Consider the following 18,492-nt stretch of genomic DNA (forward strand, 5'->3'; position numbering starts at 1 on the left):
TCATGAGTAGATACAGGGGACACTGACGATGGTTTTGTCATAACAATGGGAAAGTGATCGCTTCCATAAGATTGGCTCAGAACCTGATATGAGAGAAGACAAGAAAGGCTAGGAGAACATGCAGTTAGGTCTAAAACAGAGTTGGGGTTCTGGCCAGGGTACACCCGGTGAGTGGGTGTGCCATCATTGATTACTGAGACATTAATATCATCAAATAAATCAATGAGGAAAGAGGAGAAAGTATCATTGTGCGATGAGCCCCAGGCCGTGTTATGGCAGTTGAAATCACCCAGTATTAAAAGGGGGTGTGGAACAGAGAATAAAATAGTGGAAAGATCTGGAATTAAATTTAAATTAGGGTGGGGGATATATATTGAAATGATATTTATTCCTATGACATTAGCTGCAACTGCGTTAATTTCATGGGTGTGAGGAGGAAGTTGAATTTGGGAAAAAGGGAAATTTCTATTTATTAATAAGGCACTACCTGCATGTCCGTCATCACGGTCATCTCGGAGGCATGAGAATCCCGAGACCCGGAACCGGGAACCCGGTCGTAACCATGTCTCCGAGATGGCCGCAACAGTTACGGAGTGCGAGTTTATTAGATTAATTAGATCTGGCTTTCTTAAATTAATGCTACGGCTATTCCACTGAAGGAATGAGGCCATAGTAGCCATTGTCAAAGGTTAAACTTGATAGAGATTGTTTTAGAGAGTTCATGTCTTGGGCAACGTTGGGCGGTACTAAGTCTCTTAACCTGGTGATCATGCCCTCAAGGAAGGCAACACCGGACTGTATAAAGTTGTCAGTAGGGGGAACATCATCATTGTAGGGATGGTGGTTAAGAGCGTGTCCGTTTGGCATCTGAGATTGGGGAGTAGAAGTAATGTTCTGGAGAGCTCGACGGTCGTATCCGGGAGAAAGGGGGGTCCTTGGTCTAACTGGACGGTATATTGTCTTGCGGTATGACGTTGATGTACAGGGAGGCTCAGTAGTGGAAGGTCTGCGTGGGGACGCTGGTGGTGGGGTACTGAACATTGTGTTAGCAATTTCGGCAAAAGTCTTACGCACAGCAGGAGTACGAGCTGCAGCCTCCTGGTAGGAGATGTTGTGTTCTGACATAAGTAGCTTAATTGACTTTTGTCTACCAAATTCTGGGCAATTTTTGTCAGTAGCCAAGTGGCGGCCTGTACAGAACAGGCAGCAAATATGTTCCGGTGCCACGTTGCAGGTTTCTCCAGGGTGTTTTTGGGCACATTTATAGCGGTTGTCTATTGTTTGCCCGACAGTCATTTAACATAATATTCATTTGCCCGAATCTAACTTGCCTGAATTTCATTTGCCCGAATGATTTGTTTACCATAAAAATCATATGACATACTCGTTGTTTATCCGAATATTACCTTCCATAATCATACAATGCCATACTATTTGTTAGCCATATTATTAAGTGCAATAATATGGTTTCATAGAATATTCAAACGCCATAAGCAATTATTGCCATATTAATTGTTGCCCATATTATTACCTAACCTAACCTACTTTCTGATAGCAGTTTCATTTTCCAGGGGTCACAGTTCTAACCTAACCTACTTTTCCAGCAGTTTCATTCTCCAGGGGGTCACAGTTCTAACCTAACCTAACCTACTTTCTGATAGCAGTTTCATTTTCCAGGGGTCGCAGCTCTAACCTAACCTAACCTACTGTCTGATAGTATTTTCATTTTCCGGGGGTCACAGTTCTAACCTAACCTAACCTACCTTTCAAGCAGTTTCCTTTTCCAGAGGTTCACAGTTCTAACCTAACCTAACCTACTTTCTGATAGCAGTTTCATTTTCCAGGGGTCACAGTTCTAACCTAACCTAACCTACTTTCTGATAGCAGTTTCATTCTCTAGTCCTTCTAATACCTATTATAGTAGTTTTCGATTCTGCCAAAGCACATTATGGAAATTGACTTTTCTGGACGCTAATTTGTATGACAAATGATGGTATGGAATGTGGTAATTACGGATTTCGATGATTCTGACAAATGACATTATGGAAACTGACTTTATGGGAAACAAAGTTTCTGGCACTAGATTAATATAGTAAACAATGATTATGGCATAAGATGTTATGAGAAACAATATTATGATTGTTGAATAGGATGGCAAATAAAATTATGGCAAATGAAATTCTGGCAAATGGGGGTATCCCCATTTATAGCATCGAGCATCAGATCTGCATTGTGTCTGAATGTGGCCAAAGCGCAGGCATTTTCTGCACTGGATAGTAGGGAGAACATACACTTCTACATTTAGTGACGTGTAGCAGGCGTATAGTTTTGATGGAAGGGTTTGACCTTCAAATGTAACGACTACGGACTGAGTAGGGATCCAAGATGGGGAGCCGTCGTCCTTGGTAACTTTACGTTGCAGGCGGCGGGCTTTCAGGATTTTTCCTGTGCCCTCTTTCAATTCTGTAGCGGATACAAATTCGTCCATCGACCAATCCACAGGAACACCGCGGACCAGACCCATACGAGAGACATGATAGGATGGGATTACTCCTATTAGTTTGTTGCGAGTCAAACATTGGTTTGAGATGAGGTTATTGGCGTCGGCTGGTGATTTACATTCGACGGCAACGCGATTACGTCCTAGGGCTTTAATACCGTCCCTTTTGATACCAGGGACACTGTCTCTAGCAAACAATTGGCCTACTCTGATAGGTTGTAAAGAGGTTCCTGCATTGGGTGCTGCTTCTCGAGATACGTGTACCACAAACGGACCACTGTCAGCGACGTCATATTTCCGGGATGTATTGTTGTCGAGGTCTGGGTGTTTATACACGGTTGAAACAGAGGCGTTGTTGACTTCACCTTGCATCTGACGCTTCTCTCTGGGTTCGAGAATTTGTCGTGACTTTTCCAAAGCCTTGGCAGCGTCTCTTTTCCGGGACTGAATGTCTATATCCATCATTTCTGTAACGTTCGCCAAGGCTGTGGAATTGCCACCATTGCCAGTGCCACCACCCGGGTCGGGCGGCTTATCCGCCTCGTCCCCCATCACGAATACCCTACCGCCTATCAGTCGGTGTAATTATTTATGTACTCTGTGTTAAAATTGATAAATAAACCAGTACCAAACACTTACAAACGGGAAGTTTTATTTATTGGGATAACCTAGAAAAAATCCGAACAGACTCACTCAATGCGCTTCTGTCAAAAAAAAAAAACACCCTGGCTGTTTATTTGTGATCGGCAACATCGCTTAGCGACGGACGGAGCGGCGATACGATCGGCGTTTTATTTTGGTAATTCTTGTTGAAAGTTAGAACACTTGGAACAATTGTATAAACTGTAAGATTAATATAAAAGTCAGTTATTTTAATTGCACTAAACATAGCTGGCAATATATTAGTACTATTAAACTAGTTCTTCAATCACACAAAATGTAACCTCCTAAGACCTAGTTTTTTTTTCTGTAGTTATGACTGCAAAACTAGAGTGATTTATCCCCACTTACGCTACGACTTGTGTCAAAATAAGTTAATTCTAAAAACGTTTGTTTGATGCAGAAGTTACTTTTTTTAGACCTCAGAAGAGAGCTGTTTTCTATATGAGTAACATTAGGTATAACATAATTACTACTAACGCAATCCCTAAGAAATATTGGAAAGTCGATTCCCTTCAACAAATAAACTTATTCAATTGAATCAGAATACGCATAATTCTTCGCTTCAGAGGTAAAAGATCTAATGTCAAAATCTGCCGTTTACAGAAAATGCGTTTTATAATGATGGAATATAAGCTTATATTTGAAACGTAAATAATTATAATATACGTCCATAGTGACAACAAAAACTGAAATTTTGGGGGTTAAACAAGGACTGTCCATCACACTTCGAAGTTTTTGACTTCGGCCGTGAATCAATTTATTTTGGATTTGGTTAACTCTTAATGCAATCACTCAATTCATTTTGACACTTTGGATTGACCTGAATTTTCCAAATTATTTTATTTACTTGGTCTGTTTTCAGTTCGGTTAAATTTCGGTCAACATGATTAATAAATATAGTTTAAGCCAAACCAGGGGCGGCTCACTCTGCGATTCCATCGCCGCGCTACAAGTACATACTGGCGGCCGCGAGTTCGCGGCCTCATCAGGGGTGGCGCGCATTCTCACAAAACGCACGTTAGCACTTTCTATTGTTACTATGCGTCGCTAGTTTTCATAGGTTCATATGCGATATCCGCGTGTGGAATGGCTAATAATGCTTAGTTAAATAAACATCATGAATAAAATAGAACAATCTTATCGATCTAACTATTAATTCTGTTATTTATGTCCCACGGAAAAGTTCAATAAGGCTTGTGACTTAAACAAAAATATATAAATACTGTATATACCTAGAAAGTACCCAAGACTTGAATATAATAGCATAACATTTTGTCTGAGTATTAATTATTTTTAATCCATAGGCAACCCTAGCGTCCGACGCTGCGCACGTGCGGCTCGTTTCTTTGTAAGAATTTTGTAGGCATTTAAAAAGGCGGCATTTCGTGAACATCAAAGTAGTGGGCTTTCTGTACTTGTACTATTATATATTCTGTGGCCAAACAATAAGTTTCAATGATAATATCGTAAACAAAATTTAAAAGATACACATCGCAATATGCTTTAAATAATTAAAAAACTCTTGATACTCGCCGATGTAAAATAACATCTATAAAAATATTTCTTGAGTGAAAAAAAAGGTAAATAAATCCCTAATATCAACAATGTCAAACTAAAGTAATTGACGGAGTAGTAGCGGCGGCTAAAAAGTAAAAACGCCACATTTTCATTATCTTCGCTAACAAAACGTTCGGTGACCAGTCATCCATCTACTTATTTACATACCTATCAACGAACAAGTGTCCCATTGTCGTTTCACACCGTTCAAGTAGAAAAACTACCGGAAAAACCTGCACATAACCGCCTAAAACCACCTTAACGTTTCCACTTTACGTTTGAAAATCGAATGTGAAACAAAAGAAAACAGTTAAAAAAGTTATCGCTCGTCATTTGTCTGAATAAATTTTAACAGCTTACTAATAAAGTCGAATATACCTTGTAGCATTTACGTTACAGTTGCAAACAATAAAGCACCCTATACACAGCCCGCACGTCCTCTTTAGATAAGATAAAGGCCAGCGGAATGAAAAGGCGACACCAATGTGAGCTAATGATATAGATACCGTAACCGGTAACCGATGTGCGACCGGTAATTAATTTGCTGATAAAAATACCGGTTCTGTTCGTTCAGTCAACTGAAATGTAGATTTGCACGGCGGGAAACAAGCTTACGGCTCGGCTAATATATGGATATTGTTGATTTCAAATGAATAACATACAATAATTATATAGGCTTAAGCAACTTTCTGCACACGTATCTCTTGTGTTGTTGCGGGTGTGTTTTGCGGTTCCCAAGTTGACCTACTTTTTGCGCACCGTACCTACTTGGCTTTTCCCCGAAGAGCTGGATTCCTTTGATATGGTGTTGAAGGAGTCATTGGAGCTTCTATTGAACGTTTCCCTTGATCAGTGTCAGTGGGGTTTGGCCTCGCTCCCCATTCGGTCCGGGGGTCTAGGTGTCCGGCGCGCGCGGGATGTGAGCCTGCCGGCCTTCTTGGCGTCGGCAGCGGGAGTTGGCGGCCTCGTCACTCAAATATTATCCTCGAATGGTGACGAGGTAGCCATACCTTATGCTGCGGACGCTTTGGCGGCGTGGTCGGCTCTCAACCCGGGTGCGCCGATGCCGGAGTTGCTGGTTCGTCAACGCCAGCGCTCTTGGGACGATGTAGGGGTGAGGCGCGTGTTTGACGGTTTGCTGGAGAATGCTGTTGGGGTGGACAGGGCAAGGCTCAGCGCGATTTCAAAACCTGAATCCGGTGCGTGGCTTCAGGCTCTCCCATCTCCTTACGTGGGTACCCTGCTTGACAATAATTCGATGCGGGTGGCCGTGGCTCTCCGCCTGGGCTGCGATGTGTGTGAACCCCATGTATGCATCTGCGGTTCTAGGGTGGAGAGAGACGGCCATCACGCGTTGAGTTGCTGTCGGTGTGCAGGGAGACACCCTCGTCACCACGCGCTTAACGATATCGTGCGTAGGGCGCTGGTCTCGGCGAATATACCTGGAGCCACCGGGTCTTAGCCGATCGGACGGGAAAAGGCCCGACGGGTTGACTTTGGTCCCGTGGGAGAGGGGCAGGTGCCTGTTGTGGGACGCTACGTGCGTCAGCACTTTTGCTGCTTCCCACATTAGCCGCACCGTACGTTCGGCGGGGGCGGCGGCTGAAGCGGCGGCGGCTCGAAAGCGGGAAAAGTACGCGGTCCTCTCAAACTATGTGTTTGTTCCTCTTGCCGTGGAGACCACTGGCTGCTGGTGCGCAGAGGCCAAAGCTTTTATTGGGGAATTGGGCGGGAGGCTGTGCGAGCGTGGTCACGACCCTCGCTCCGGGTCGTTCCTGTTGCAAAGGTTGTCCATCGCGGTTCAACGTGGCAACGCGGCGAGCGTGTTGGGCTCCTTTGCGTCGGGAGGGACTCGGAGTGGATTTAGTTAGTAAGTAGGTTAGGTTATTCCTAGTATTATTTGTAATTTTTAATTTATTTAGTTGGTGGAATTATGTGTAATTGTTAGTTTTTATTAATATGATTGACGCTTAAAGAGTATAAATAAATAAGAATTGTAAGCATAATTATATAGTATTACGTGTAATTTTGCGTACAGTCAACCAATTGGAACCCTAGGCCACTGTAGAACTATGTCATAGTGACGTTATAAATCATATTGTAAGAAATCTCTTACTGCTTGTCATTTTGACATGGTTGTAGAGAATGTAGAGTGGCCTAGGGTTCCAATTGGTTGACTATACGTAGTACCATTGTACTTTAGCCGTTGGAGCATTTGTGTATATTGCACATTTTGATTATTTATATAACATTTAGTCAATTTAATTTTTACAAAATGTAATTTAATGGATGACTGTTATTGGCCTTCTTATACGTAAGCAGTAGTATGTCTTAGTTATATTTACGGCTGTTGTTATCCTGAATACCAATAAAAATAAATAATTATACCTTAAAGCATTACTTACTAAAAATAAAGAATATGAAATTATAAAGTAGTTTCCTATACTTTATTATTTCCTAAACGTTAGGTAATAAATATAAATTATGAGATATAGGTACCAGTACCTATCCACCTAACTTGTAATTTTGAATTTTAATACATTTTTTGGATCGAATTGCTTCGTAACTCTTAGTACGAAGTAAGGTCTCTGATAGATGCACTTGTTGTTCACTGAACGAGAATCATTTCCTTTGATGTATAGGTAGAAAAGATCACTGCACTTTTAACTGATTAAGCCCTTTATGAGTTTTTTTCTAATATAGCCTGTAAGGTGTCCCAGTGCTGTACTTGGCCTCCCCCCTGAGAAATGTTCAGTTCAGATCAAATATATTTATTTCTCTAAGATTACAAATCACTTAAGCGAGAAATAAACAACATTTAAGTAATTACATAAATTACAAGTAAGCCATAAGCGAGCAAAACATTAATTAATACTAATACTAAAATTAAAATTTACAATTTCATCAATTTGTGTATTTAATAAAATGTGAATTCATTACATTAATTTTTTGAAGAACATTACATTTTTTTTCACACGCATTGATAAATATTATTCTGTATGGATTGTTTCACTCATTGAAGTTATCACCTTCTGCCCCCATTTTGCGCACCAATATCACCATATCGTTTTCCTACATTTATGGTGTTCCCACACTAGCTGTCATAAATGTTATATAACATACCATACATACATACTTATATAATCACGCCTGTATCCTATAAAGGGGTAGGCAGAGCACATGAACTACTTAATTTCAGTGCCACTCTTGGAAAAACCGGCCAAGAGCGTGTCGGGCCACGCTCAGTGTAGGGTTCCGCAGTTTTCCGTATTTTTCTCAAAAACTACTGAACCTATCAAGTTCAAAACAATTTTCCTAGAAAGTCTTTATAAAGTTCTACTTTTGCGATTTTTTTCATATTTTTTAAACATATGGTTCAAAAGTTAGAGGGGGGGGACGCACTTTTTTTCCTTTAGGAGCGATTATTTCCGAAAATATTAATATTATCAAAAAACGATCTTAGTAAACCCTTATTCATTTTTCAATACATATCCAACAATATATCACACGTTGGGGTTGAAATGAAAAAAAATATCAGCCCCCACTTTACATGTAGGGGGGGTACCCTAATAAAACATCTTTTTCCATTTTTTATTTTTGCACTTTGTTGGCGTGATTGATATACATATTGGTACCAAATTTCAGCTTTCTAGTGCTTACGGTTACTGAGATTATCCGCGGACGGACGGACGGACGGACGGACGGACGGACGGACGGACGGACGGACGGACGGACGGACGGACGGACGGACGGACGGACGGACGGACAGACAGACATGGCGAAACTATAAGGGTTCCTAGTTGACTACGGAACCCTAAAAAGGGGTTGAAAGAAATCCAAATTGTGACATTGCACTGACAGGTTGCCAGCCTCTCGCCTAATACGCCACAATTTAACCCAAATCCCACAGTCGACTTCTCCGACACCCACGGGAAGAAAGAGGGTGGTGAAATTCTTAACCCGTCACCACACGGGGCCATGTTATATAACATTTATAACAATCAGTGTGGGGGCATTTATAACAACCTTGTCAACTCCGTAAAAAGACCACGACGCTGCACAGCGGTTCTCAGAACGGTCGAGAGATTACATAATGATCCCTTTGGTTGCCACACGCGAGAGATGCGCTTGGGTTATGTATGAAAATTAGTCGGAAATATATCCATCGATATCAGTCTGTTTTGAATATACACATTTGAGGGCTGTCAGCCGAAGTTGGACGATTACCATTATATGGACGACACCATTTACACCGGATAGGCTGTCAAAATCGTTGCCTACTTATCTTGGCCTCACTCTAAAACAATTCTTATGTACATTTTATTCTAAGTTTCTTTATACTATACAAGGTGCTCGCGAGGAACCCATATAACTTTAACGGCATATTCTTGGTCACATTTTAAGACTAAAATGTCATATAAACTTTTCTAGATTTCGTCTAGTTTCAGAGTTATTGCCAATTAAAAAAAAACATTTCCGTATTGTTACTCAGTAGAAAAGGTCTTCTTAACGGCGCTGATGCGCAATTGTGGAGCATAGTCTCACAGTAGTCATTGATAGATGTCAAAATGTGACAAGAAAAACTTCCAAAAAATTTGGTTTTTAGAAAAATAAATTAAGGAACTCATTTTAATTGCCAACTTTATGGATAAAAATTACTTTTTATGTGAAAATACGTCCAAAAAAGTAAAAAAAATAAATAAAAAATAAATTTTTTTTCGCGAAAAATTTTAAAATTCATATTACTTTTTTTCTTTCTTTTGGCCTCAGAAACGCGTGGTTCAAGTTATGCGGGTTCCTCGTGAGCACCTTGTATAATGATACCATAAATTGATGTTGTACTCGTACATACATGTTTATACGTATATATTTATTAAAAACATGAATAGTGTACTCTTCTCGCCAACATTTTTAGATTTTTTTACTAGGCAAGATCTGTGTCAAAAGTATTTGCTACACTTATGCGAACTTTGGGCCATCTGTAGTGTCAGGCGTGTTCTAAAGTGTTAATTTTGTACTTTAACATGTAATTTCTTCCAAAAACAAATGATTATCGATCTACTAAAGGCCAGCACCGTTCTATCCAAATCGAGTCACAGGTATCGACACTCCCACCCCTACCGGTCCCGTGGCTAATTGTAAATTGCGCTGACAACGCAGGCCGCTAATGTGTCATAATATATCGAACGGCCGTCGTGTGCACGAGCGTCATTACCCAGGACCCCAGTGACCCTGACGATTTGAATAACAGTCGCTTTTTAGCGGCCGAATGCTTACAGTACAGCTGTATCAAGCTACAGGCTAGTCTACTAAGCCAATTTTGTACAGACCAAAGGTTTAGAATCATCGGCATAGATAAGTGATGATTTTTATATCTTGTCCATATTAACGTCTTGTTTGAATTGTCAAACGATTAAAAGCGAAGGTGCAGTGCAATCTAATGTACAGTCACCGTAATAAAGAAGTGATAATTTCTGTACCTTGTCACTTTTAACCGTTTGGCAATTTCATATGACATTTCAAACAAGACGCTAATATGACAAGGTATAGAAATCATTCTTCTATGCCGATGATTCTGAACCTTTGGTCTGTACAAAGGATTTTACAATTACCAATATGTCAATGTGTATTGATTGACATGTATGTATACTCTGACTATTTTTAACATTAATTATTGTGTACAAATGAATTGATATAATATAGATTTATAATGATATGAAATATTGAATAATAATGTTCCTAGATAATAATGTACCTGACTGTTTTTACTATTTGAGTTAAATTTTATTTAGTTATAGGAATAATGAAAATGAAAATGAAATATTTATTTTTCAAGTAGGCATATTACAATGCGCATATGAACGTCAAATAAAGCAATATGCAAGCATAAATAATTATGTATATTGCATACCTTAAAACAGTTGATTGTGACACAAGCTATAATTGTTTATTAATAAATACTGTAACATTATGTAAACTGATATGCACAATCTGACAATAAATGATTACTTACTACTTACAAAAAAGGTTTTTTTTTCACTTAACCAATCAACATTGTAAATAAAATGGGAAACTAGCAGGGTGTAATAAACTAAATAATATAGTATAGCTAGAACGAAATGGTTCCTATATGCCAAAAAATAAAAGTTTTTTCCGTCGTTACAAGGTGGGTGCGGTATCCTTTGTGGAACATACCAAACGTGCTGTGCACGTAATTTTAGAATATAACAAATATTTGCATAAATTTGATATAGCTAAATATTACAAGCGCTACTGGATAATTTCTTTGACAGAAAAAAATACAAAGAAACCGCCAGCAGATCCATCATTTTCGAGATGGTTGCACGAAATTTAACACTGTTATTCAGAGGTAGCCAAAATTTAATGCCATTATTTGCCCGAGATTCGCTAAAGAATTTTATTTCGCGGTTCTGTCCGCTAGACAAACACGGGTGCTAGGTTTGGACCTTTAACATTTGAGAAGTATAAAATCACATGTGAGTTTGGAAACTAAAGGCACATACGGCTTTTTAGCTACAAGAGTGAGGAATTCTTCGCGGTTCGTTTACCGCATTGAAAGGACTTTTGAAATCTAAACAAATTCTACTTTTCAGTTCAGACAGTCCCTGTAGTTCAAATAGCTACTTTATTAGCATGCCCTTAGAGATTAAGAAGATAATTTGGAAGGAGGAATAACAAATTAAAGTAGATAAAAAATATTAATCACGTTAAACGTTGCACGGTAGCCGGATTATTTGTGGGCGGTTTACCTTTCTTTTGAGTCTGACCCGAAAGTATGTAATGCGGGCGAGGTTGAGCAAAAAACATAAAAACCAATATTAATAAAAAGAACGATAAATTTGCAGTTTGTTCACTTTGCAAGATTGCTTAACAGTTGAACTACGTACACTACACTTACTACTTATATTGCTACATGCTTCTTTTACATAGGCACTATATTTTATCCTAATTGTAAAGCAAGGTTGTGAAAATGTAAACTTTTTCTAATTTACATATTATTTTGATAAAAGTAAATTTCAATTTACGTACCCCGTCCAAGTAGTTGAGGTAAAAGACAAGTTTGGAAAGTAAGTTATACTTAGGTTAAGTAACTAAGTTTTATACTCTCGCAAAATTTCTATTCGGTCTGTTTTTTTGTAATACAATGTTTACCTACCAACCAAATGTTAAATTTTCATCCATGAAATACATTCCTACACAACGAATAATATTAAGAAGGTACTTTTCAGACAGGTAGTAAGTTGCATTAGATGAGATCATGGTAAAATTCTTACTTTTCCAAGTTTATAACTAGAACTGCCAGCGTTAGGCACGAGGTCAGTCTTTTCCCGCCTAATGGTTCTATTCTAATAAAAAAAAATATAGCAAATACAGTAATGGTACAAAATATTAAATTATCCAACTCAAATTTGACGAAATTTCCTGCGGGACAACAGATGGATACTAATCGTAGCATCATCAATACGTGTTGGTTCACGGGCCGCTGCGCTATTGTCCCTGTATCGCGCGGTAATGAGGAAATGCCTAATAGAAATCATAGCAGTGTTTTTGTATGAGTTTGATATGTTTATTCTTTAGTGATTTGATGGTAATATGATTAGGCATACCTATTATACGGACGTACAATTGGAACATTACTGTGAGATGCCATTTTAATTGCTTTGTATCTCACATGTGAAAAAATAATATCAACAATTTGGCAGGTAGTTATGTAACTACCTACCAAATATTGTCATGGTCATATCACACAGTTATGGTCACATTGAAGAGGAAAAATTTCATTAAAGATTTATATTATAAGAAATATTTATTATAGAGAACAAATCTTTGTTGTATAAAAGTAGTAGGTATGTACTTACATAGTAGTAGTAGTAAAACACTTCATCATACCAGAAAATAGTACAACACACAAGAAGAAAAAGCTTATCATAAAATATCTTCTTTGTTTTTAAAGTTACACACATTTTCATCTATGTCATAATCATGATACATCATCCTGATGGTACAGCAAAGAGTAGGTATCATCAGTTGGTTTTGACCACACTGGTGACCCAACGCGAAATGAGTTGGCCCAAAGACTATCTCCCACAGACTTAGCATCGCAAACCGTTTACAAAGAACATCTAAAATCAACAAGGAAACCTTTTCGTTGTAAAACAGGGCTCACTTCATTTTTGGTCGTTAGTTTCTTCATATTATTAACTTCGAGTTACGTTATCAAAATATGTCGTTGACAGATGTGTTCGCCTTGGGTTGGCCCGATTGACAATTTTGCTCCTTCCTTTCTGATCCAAGATCTTTTTTGACCAAGACTCAATCCCATCCATCAATATTGTTAAGGATTCTCAACTTTGACTTGTACCAATTCTGTCAACATTTAAAAGCGTGAATTGTGAGTTCCGCTAACAGATCTTATGCAACTATAATATTTCACTAGTTAAGTAGGTATAGAAGCATCAATTAGTCCTGGTAACTTCTCTTAAAGAAGCTTTCCAACTTCTACATGTCAACGATTACAAAATTTTCCTGAATATAAAAGAAGTAATGTATTTTTGAGAAAAAAAATGTGACACCTAAAAAATTTACTCAACTACAAAACCTAACAGTCACGTTCCAATCCCTACGATCCGACAACTAATTGCTCATATTTGGAGTTTTATGGTATTAAAACATCTAGACATGTGATCTGTGCAGCCGGGTCATTAGGCAGTTTCACAAGCGCAATCTCCCGCAGATTGCCTCGCCTGTCTCCACAGTTTAGGTTTTAATTTCATTTCTGTGTCCAGGCACGAACACCAACTAAGGGTGGTTCTACACGGTTGATTAAGTAGGTACCTACCAGCAGCGGCTGGGGTATACAAGCAGATTCCCACCGGCTTGCCTAAAATTTATTACTAGTAAAGTACCTAATGTTAAGATAGGTTTCTTTTTGCTTTCGTGTTGCCAACAGAAATTTTCACCAGCCGCCACTGGTACCTACTGAGAAATAGGAACTGAGATTCGTGCGTGAACCTTTGGTTTCTTTTGCTAATTTCCTCAATTTTCCTAAGACAAACAAACAGTCTACCTAACTGCAGAATTCACATAATTTCACGAAAAGCGGTTAAGACTGTGACTTGTAAAGGGATTAAAGATAGATATACAGACATTTGCCATTGCAAAGTATTGTAGGGTAAACTCGCCTCATTCGGTGACACGCCTAATTCGGTGATACAAGCTTTGAAGCACTATTCCGAAAGACGATTTTTGGTTGTTTCACTGAATTAGGCGTGTCACCGAATGAGGCGAGTTTACCAGATATAAATATAGGTAGCACAGCTCAGAATCGCTGACTTATGCCAAAGATAGGTATTGGTAGCATTGGTAGCAGTCTATATTAAAAAACCTATAGATAATATGTCTACCAATGAACTTCCGTGGCTGACAGATAGGCATGTCTTCTGTAGTATGTAGATATTATGTTAGATAGTACCAAGGTAACATAGTATAATATTATAATTTTCTAAACATGATTACGAACACACATAAGTTACATCCTAGAACGATGACCAGCTAGCGTAGCACACTAGTTGGATAAACTTTATCGCATTGGTGCGTCGTGCGCTTATAAATAGTGCGAAAAGGACGGCCTGACGTTGTATCGTTTATTGCGAAGCGACCGTGCTTGCCTGCCAGAATTTTTGGACGAAGGCATCGTCGTTTGTGAGCCTTTTTTTTTCAAAGTTATCCACCCACTTTTTTTTAACATGGGTATTTTTTACGCGATTAATACTCAGAATCGCGAGGTCTTTCGATCCTGTAGGCCTAGCACATGATTGCCGCGAGAGTATGTCGCCGCGAGATAGATGACACGTCTTCTTCTAACTGTATTAATGACATAAGGACGGATAGTCTATCTCGCGGCGACATACTCTCGCGGCAATCATGTGCTAACCCTGCTGATAGGAAAAAAAAAATGTTTCAAGATTTTCATACATTTTTCGAACTTTCCTTTCCGTTACCGCCATACAAAATGTATGAAAAAATGGTAACGTTATGGGAAAAAAACCTTGGGACACTTTTTTTCTCCTATTAGAATTTAAAGAGCTCGCGATTCTGAGTGGAAACCACATAAAAAAATCCAAATCCAAAAAAAGTGGGGTGGATAACTTTGAAAAAAATGACCCTTGTGCACCCTGCCTTACGGTGTCGCCAGTTATAGGATGGACGCAATTAGGCTGCGGTGAGTGCAACACTTGCATTAACATCACAACGGATGCCGAAACACCAGAGGGATGGTTACGGTTTATAATTACTTTATTAAGAGTGTTTGGTTACTAAATTACTTTTTTACACGAAAATCACAAAATGTTAATATCTATTTTTTACATCACATCACACATTTGCGACACACACACATCACACGTCACATATCTCCTGTGTGGTGACGGGTTAAGAATTTCACCACCCCCTTTCTTCCCGTGGGTGTCGTAGAAGGCGACTATGGGATATGGGTTAAATTGTGGTGTAGGCGAGAGGCTGGCAACCTGTCACTGCAATGCCACAGTTTCGTTTTCTTTTAACCCCTTATTTGCCAAGAGTGGCCCTGAAGCTTAAGTAGTTTCATGTGCTCTGCCTACCCCTTTATGGGATACAGGCGTGATCGTATGTATGTATGTATGTGTGTATCACACATTTAATAAAAATACGTCAGAAGTAAAAGGCAAGAAAAACACGTAAGAAGGTATTAGTGCGTTTTCACATTATCCGATCCGATATCGGATGTCGGACCGATATCCCATACATTACAGGCGCCATCTTGGATTTTTTCCATTGAAATCCTTCCGACATCCGATATCGGATTGGAAAATGTGAAAACGGATTTACAGTATAAACCACATTATTAAATATATTATTATGTCTAATTATTGTTACTGACTTTATTTGCAGTTTATGACGGAGGCATTCAGAAAATTAGATTATGTACCTACAGGTATATTTAAATTTGCCAGCGCATTGGTACAAACTGTAATGCTGTGTAAATTGTATATTATATTAATAAATAAATTACGGTGCTCATAAAATTAATGTGCCAACATAAAAAGTAAATGATATATTATGTAAATTAAAAATATTATAGGTGAAAACTAAGACTAAGAAAATTTTGTTTGCATAAAGATATAAGAGGGATGAATCTGACATGGGCAAAATATTACGGACGAATGTTGATGGACACAGAGCAAAGAGTAAACCCGAACAATGATGAATGGATTGTGTGAAAGAAAGGAATGCTAAAATGTCAAAATATTTATTTTGAGAGAGAGGACTCCACTGACCCCCACAGAAAGTGAGAAATAAGTGTAGAAGGAAGATGTAAATTAAATAAATAGATTAGGTTCAACCAAAATAGGTCTAAATAAAGATCGAACAATTTCATAGGAAGTAAGACCATATAAATTATTACTAATGTATTTTCAGTGGATAAAGTTGACAAGGATATACATTGCCGGTGCATTACGCATGCATCTGGCACATGGCAAGCGGCTCGTGACAGGCTTCAAATACTGTTAACTGCTTAATACGAAGTCACGCCCCTTGTCATTGCGTACTTTGCTGCTGGACAAATTAATAAGGAATTACTGGGTCGGTTGATAATTATATTATCTAGAGAATTACGGCAATAGTAAGCCGTTTAGATTCAAATAAAATTTACATTTTTATTTTGACCCCCCAGAGGCTTTTTAAAATTGTGCAAAAAACAGTTTAGACAACCCAACCAGTCAGCCTCCCAGTACCTAGCACTGGTTGCAGGATAGTTGTCGATTGGAGACAGTGAGCTGCCAAATTACATGGAGAAAATATGAATGAATTCATTGATAAATTCGCCATACACTTTTGCAGCTGTACAAGACCTACGAATAGGGTAGAGAGCCTAGAGAGAGCCTATTTGAAGCCTATAGATGTAGTTCAGGTATTAGGTTAGCTTAATAAATGGCGAAAACGCCTATCTGGATAGATTTTAAAACTTGAGATACCTATTTCATTTTGACATGTAAATTACAGGGACTGTTTAGTGCAAGTATCTAAGAGCAAGGTAACAACAAGCGGACTTATCGCTAAAAAGTGATGTAATGAATGAACGAATCTGCCTATTTATTTATTAAAAGGCGTGGTATCAAAATTGCAACATCATGTTAACGCATTCCATCAATCTTTTTTCAAATGTATTTAAAACCTACCACAGACCTTACATGTGAAAAAAATTGCGTTATCAACGCAAGCACAATGATGCAAACAACTGCCTAGCCTAAAGCCACTCCAGAGCAAAAGGCAACACGTGTCGATGTGATATAATCCGCGGCTTTGCCCGTAATCCGACCACCGGCGAACAGGCGACCACCATTATTATCCTGGCGCGGGGCTAAAGGACGCAAATCGCATGCAACTCACTTGGATGTATGTAGTTTTTTTTTCATCACGAAGAAGTACCTATGTACTACACTTAAAAATATACTTTAAAGTCAAACCTGAGGTTTCCGAATTTCTGTACATATTGAAGGAAATTAGCTAATATTTCCTCTTAATGAGCAATCACGTTTATCACAGTCTTAAAATAAAAAAAAGCCTCGACGTGACTCAAAAAGGGACGGCCACGCGCAGATAACACCTCTGGGTGTTTCATTCCATAGGCTCCGATGGCTTGCTTGGTACTTACCATCAGGTGGGTTGTATATTTGTTATATAAGTGGCATAGAAAAGGCCTATGCTAAGGCTGAATTTTCAAGCCCATGTTCCAATATCCTACTTACTTATAAATACTGGTTTGATGAGGATAAGACTCCCTTAGACTTGTGTCCCAAGATATATTAGTCTTTTAATTCAAATCAAGCAACGCATGAGACGTTCGTATGAGAATGCCTAAATACGTGCGCAGGACATAAGCCGTTTTAAGAGGATACGGTAGCGAAAATGCTAAAATGGAAAGGAGCCCCCCTTTCAACTTGGGAATTTTAGTTAAATATACAAGTGTTATTAACTAGATTTATCGAAAAAAAATTGTCCATTAAGAACAACTCAGTCAAAAGATATTTCAAAAAAATCTTTAAAATCGAGGTTCCGCTTTCGACTCTTTCCTCCTTCAAAACTTAATCAATTGGAACGAAATTTGAGAATCTGAATAACAATGAAATAATCTATGTCGGACCGTTTAGCTTTTTTGGTTAATTGTTACCAATCTTGAGTATCATCACACATTTTTTGCGCCACAATGAAAAAGGCCGTTTTTGGAAATTTTTGATTGGCTCTAGAATCTTTAAAAAGCAGAATAAAAAAAATCAAAACGGTCCGACACAGATAAAAATAATAACAATCTGTGCTGAAAAATCATTGCTCTATCTTCAAAAACCAGGGAGGAAATAGTCGAGAGCGTTTGTATGGATAATTGACCCCTACAGTATCGTCTTAACTTTTCAATAAGAAACTACTCCATTATTATAACAGAATAGAACACATAGGTGCCCTCATCATTTCGCACCGTAAAATCCGAGACCACCTACGTTTATTTTTTTGCAAATTTAACGCAAATCTAATGATGCGTTCGTGGATTTTTGCACTTTTACGTGCTTTTGTGTGTACTTAGTGAGTAGTTGAATGGGATAATCTTGAAGAATTGACCTATTTTTCATTGAACAATGGTCGCTCTGTCACATGCGTTATTCAGTTTTATGACTCTGTCCGACTGGTCATTGGAGCGAGACTTCGTAACGTGAGGT

At 38.6% G+C, this 18,492-nt stretch overlaps 1 protein-coding gene across 1 annotated transcript; it reads right to left on the bottom strand.

Annotated features, from left to right (window-relative positions):
* Positions 1–513: 513 nt before the first annotated feature.
* Positions 514–2,980, bottom strand: LOC125235501. Its single transcript, XM_048142072.1, has 2 exons — positions 2,205–2,980; positions 514–1,261 (listed from the first exon to the last, which is right to left on the bottom strand). Exons 1-2 carry the CDS (start codon positions 2,963–2,965, stop codon positions 646–648), a joined length of 1,377 nt encoding a protein of 458 aa, XP_047998029.1. The 5' UTR covers positions 2,966–2,980; the 3' UTR covers positions 514–645.
* Positions 2,981–18,492: the final 15,512 nt, after the last annotated feature.

This window comes from Leguminivora glycinivorella, chromosome 17 (genome assembly GCF_023078275.1).
Source record: "Leguminivora glycinivorella isolate SPB_JAAS2020 chromosome 17, LegGlyc_1.1, whole genome shotgun sequence".
Taxonomy (NCBI): Eukaryota; Metazoa; Arthropoda; class Insecta; order Lepidoptera; family Tortricidae; genus Leguminivora; species Leguminivora glycinivorella.

What these genes read in the sequence shown, in the direction of transcription:
- LOC125235501 (XM_048142072.1), bottom strand. Translation starts at nt 2,965, where the DNA reads ATGATGGATATAGACATTCAGTCCCGGAAAAGAGACGCTGCCAAGGCT. An exon ending in TCTGATGCTCGATGCTATAA is followed by an intron (nt 1,262 to 2,204) that starts ATGGGGATACCC and finishes CAACCGCTATAA; the next exon opens with ATGTGCCCAAAAACACCCTG.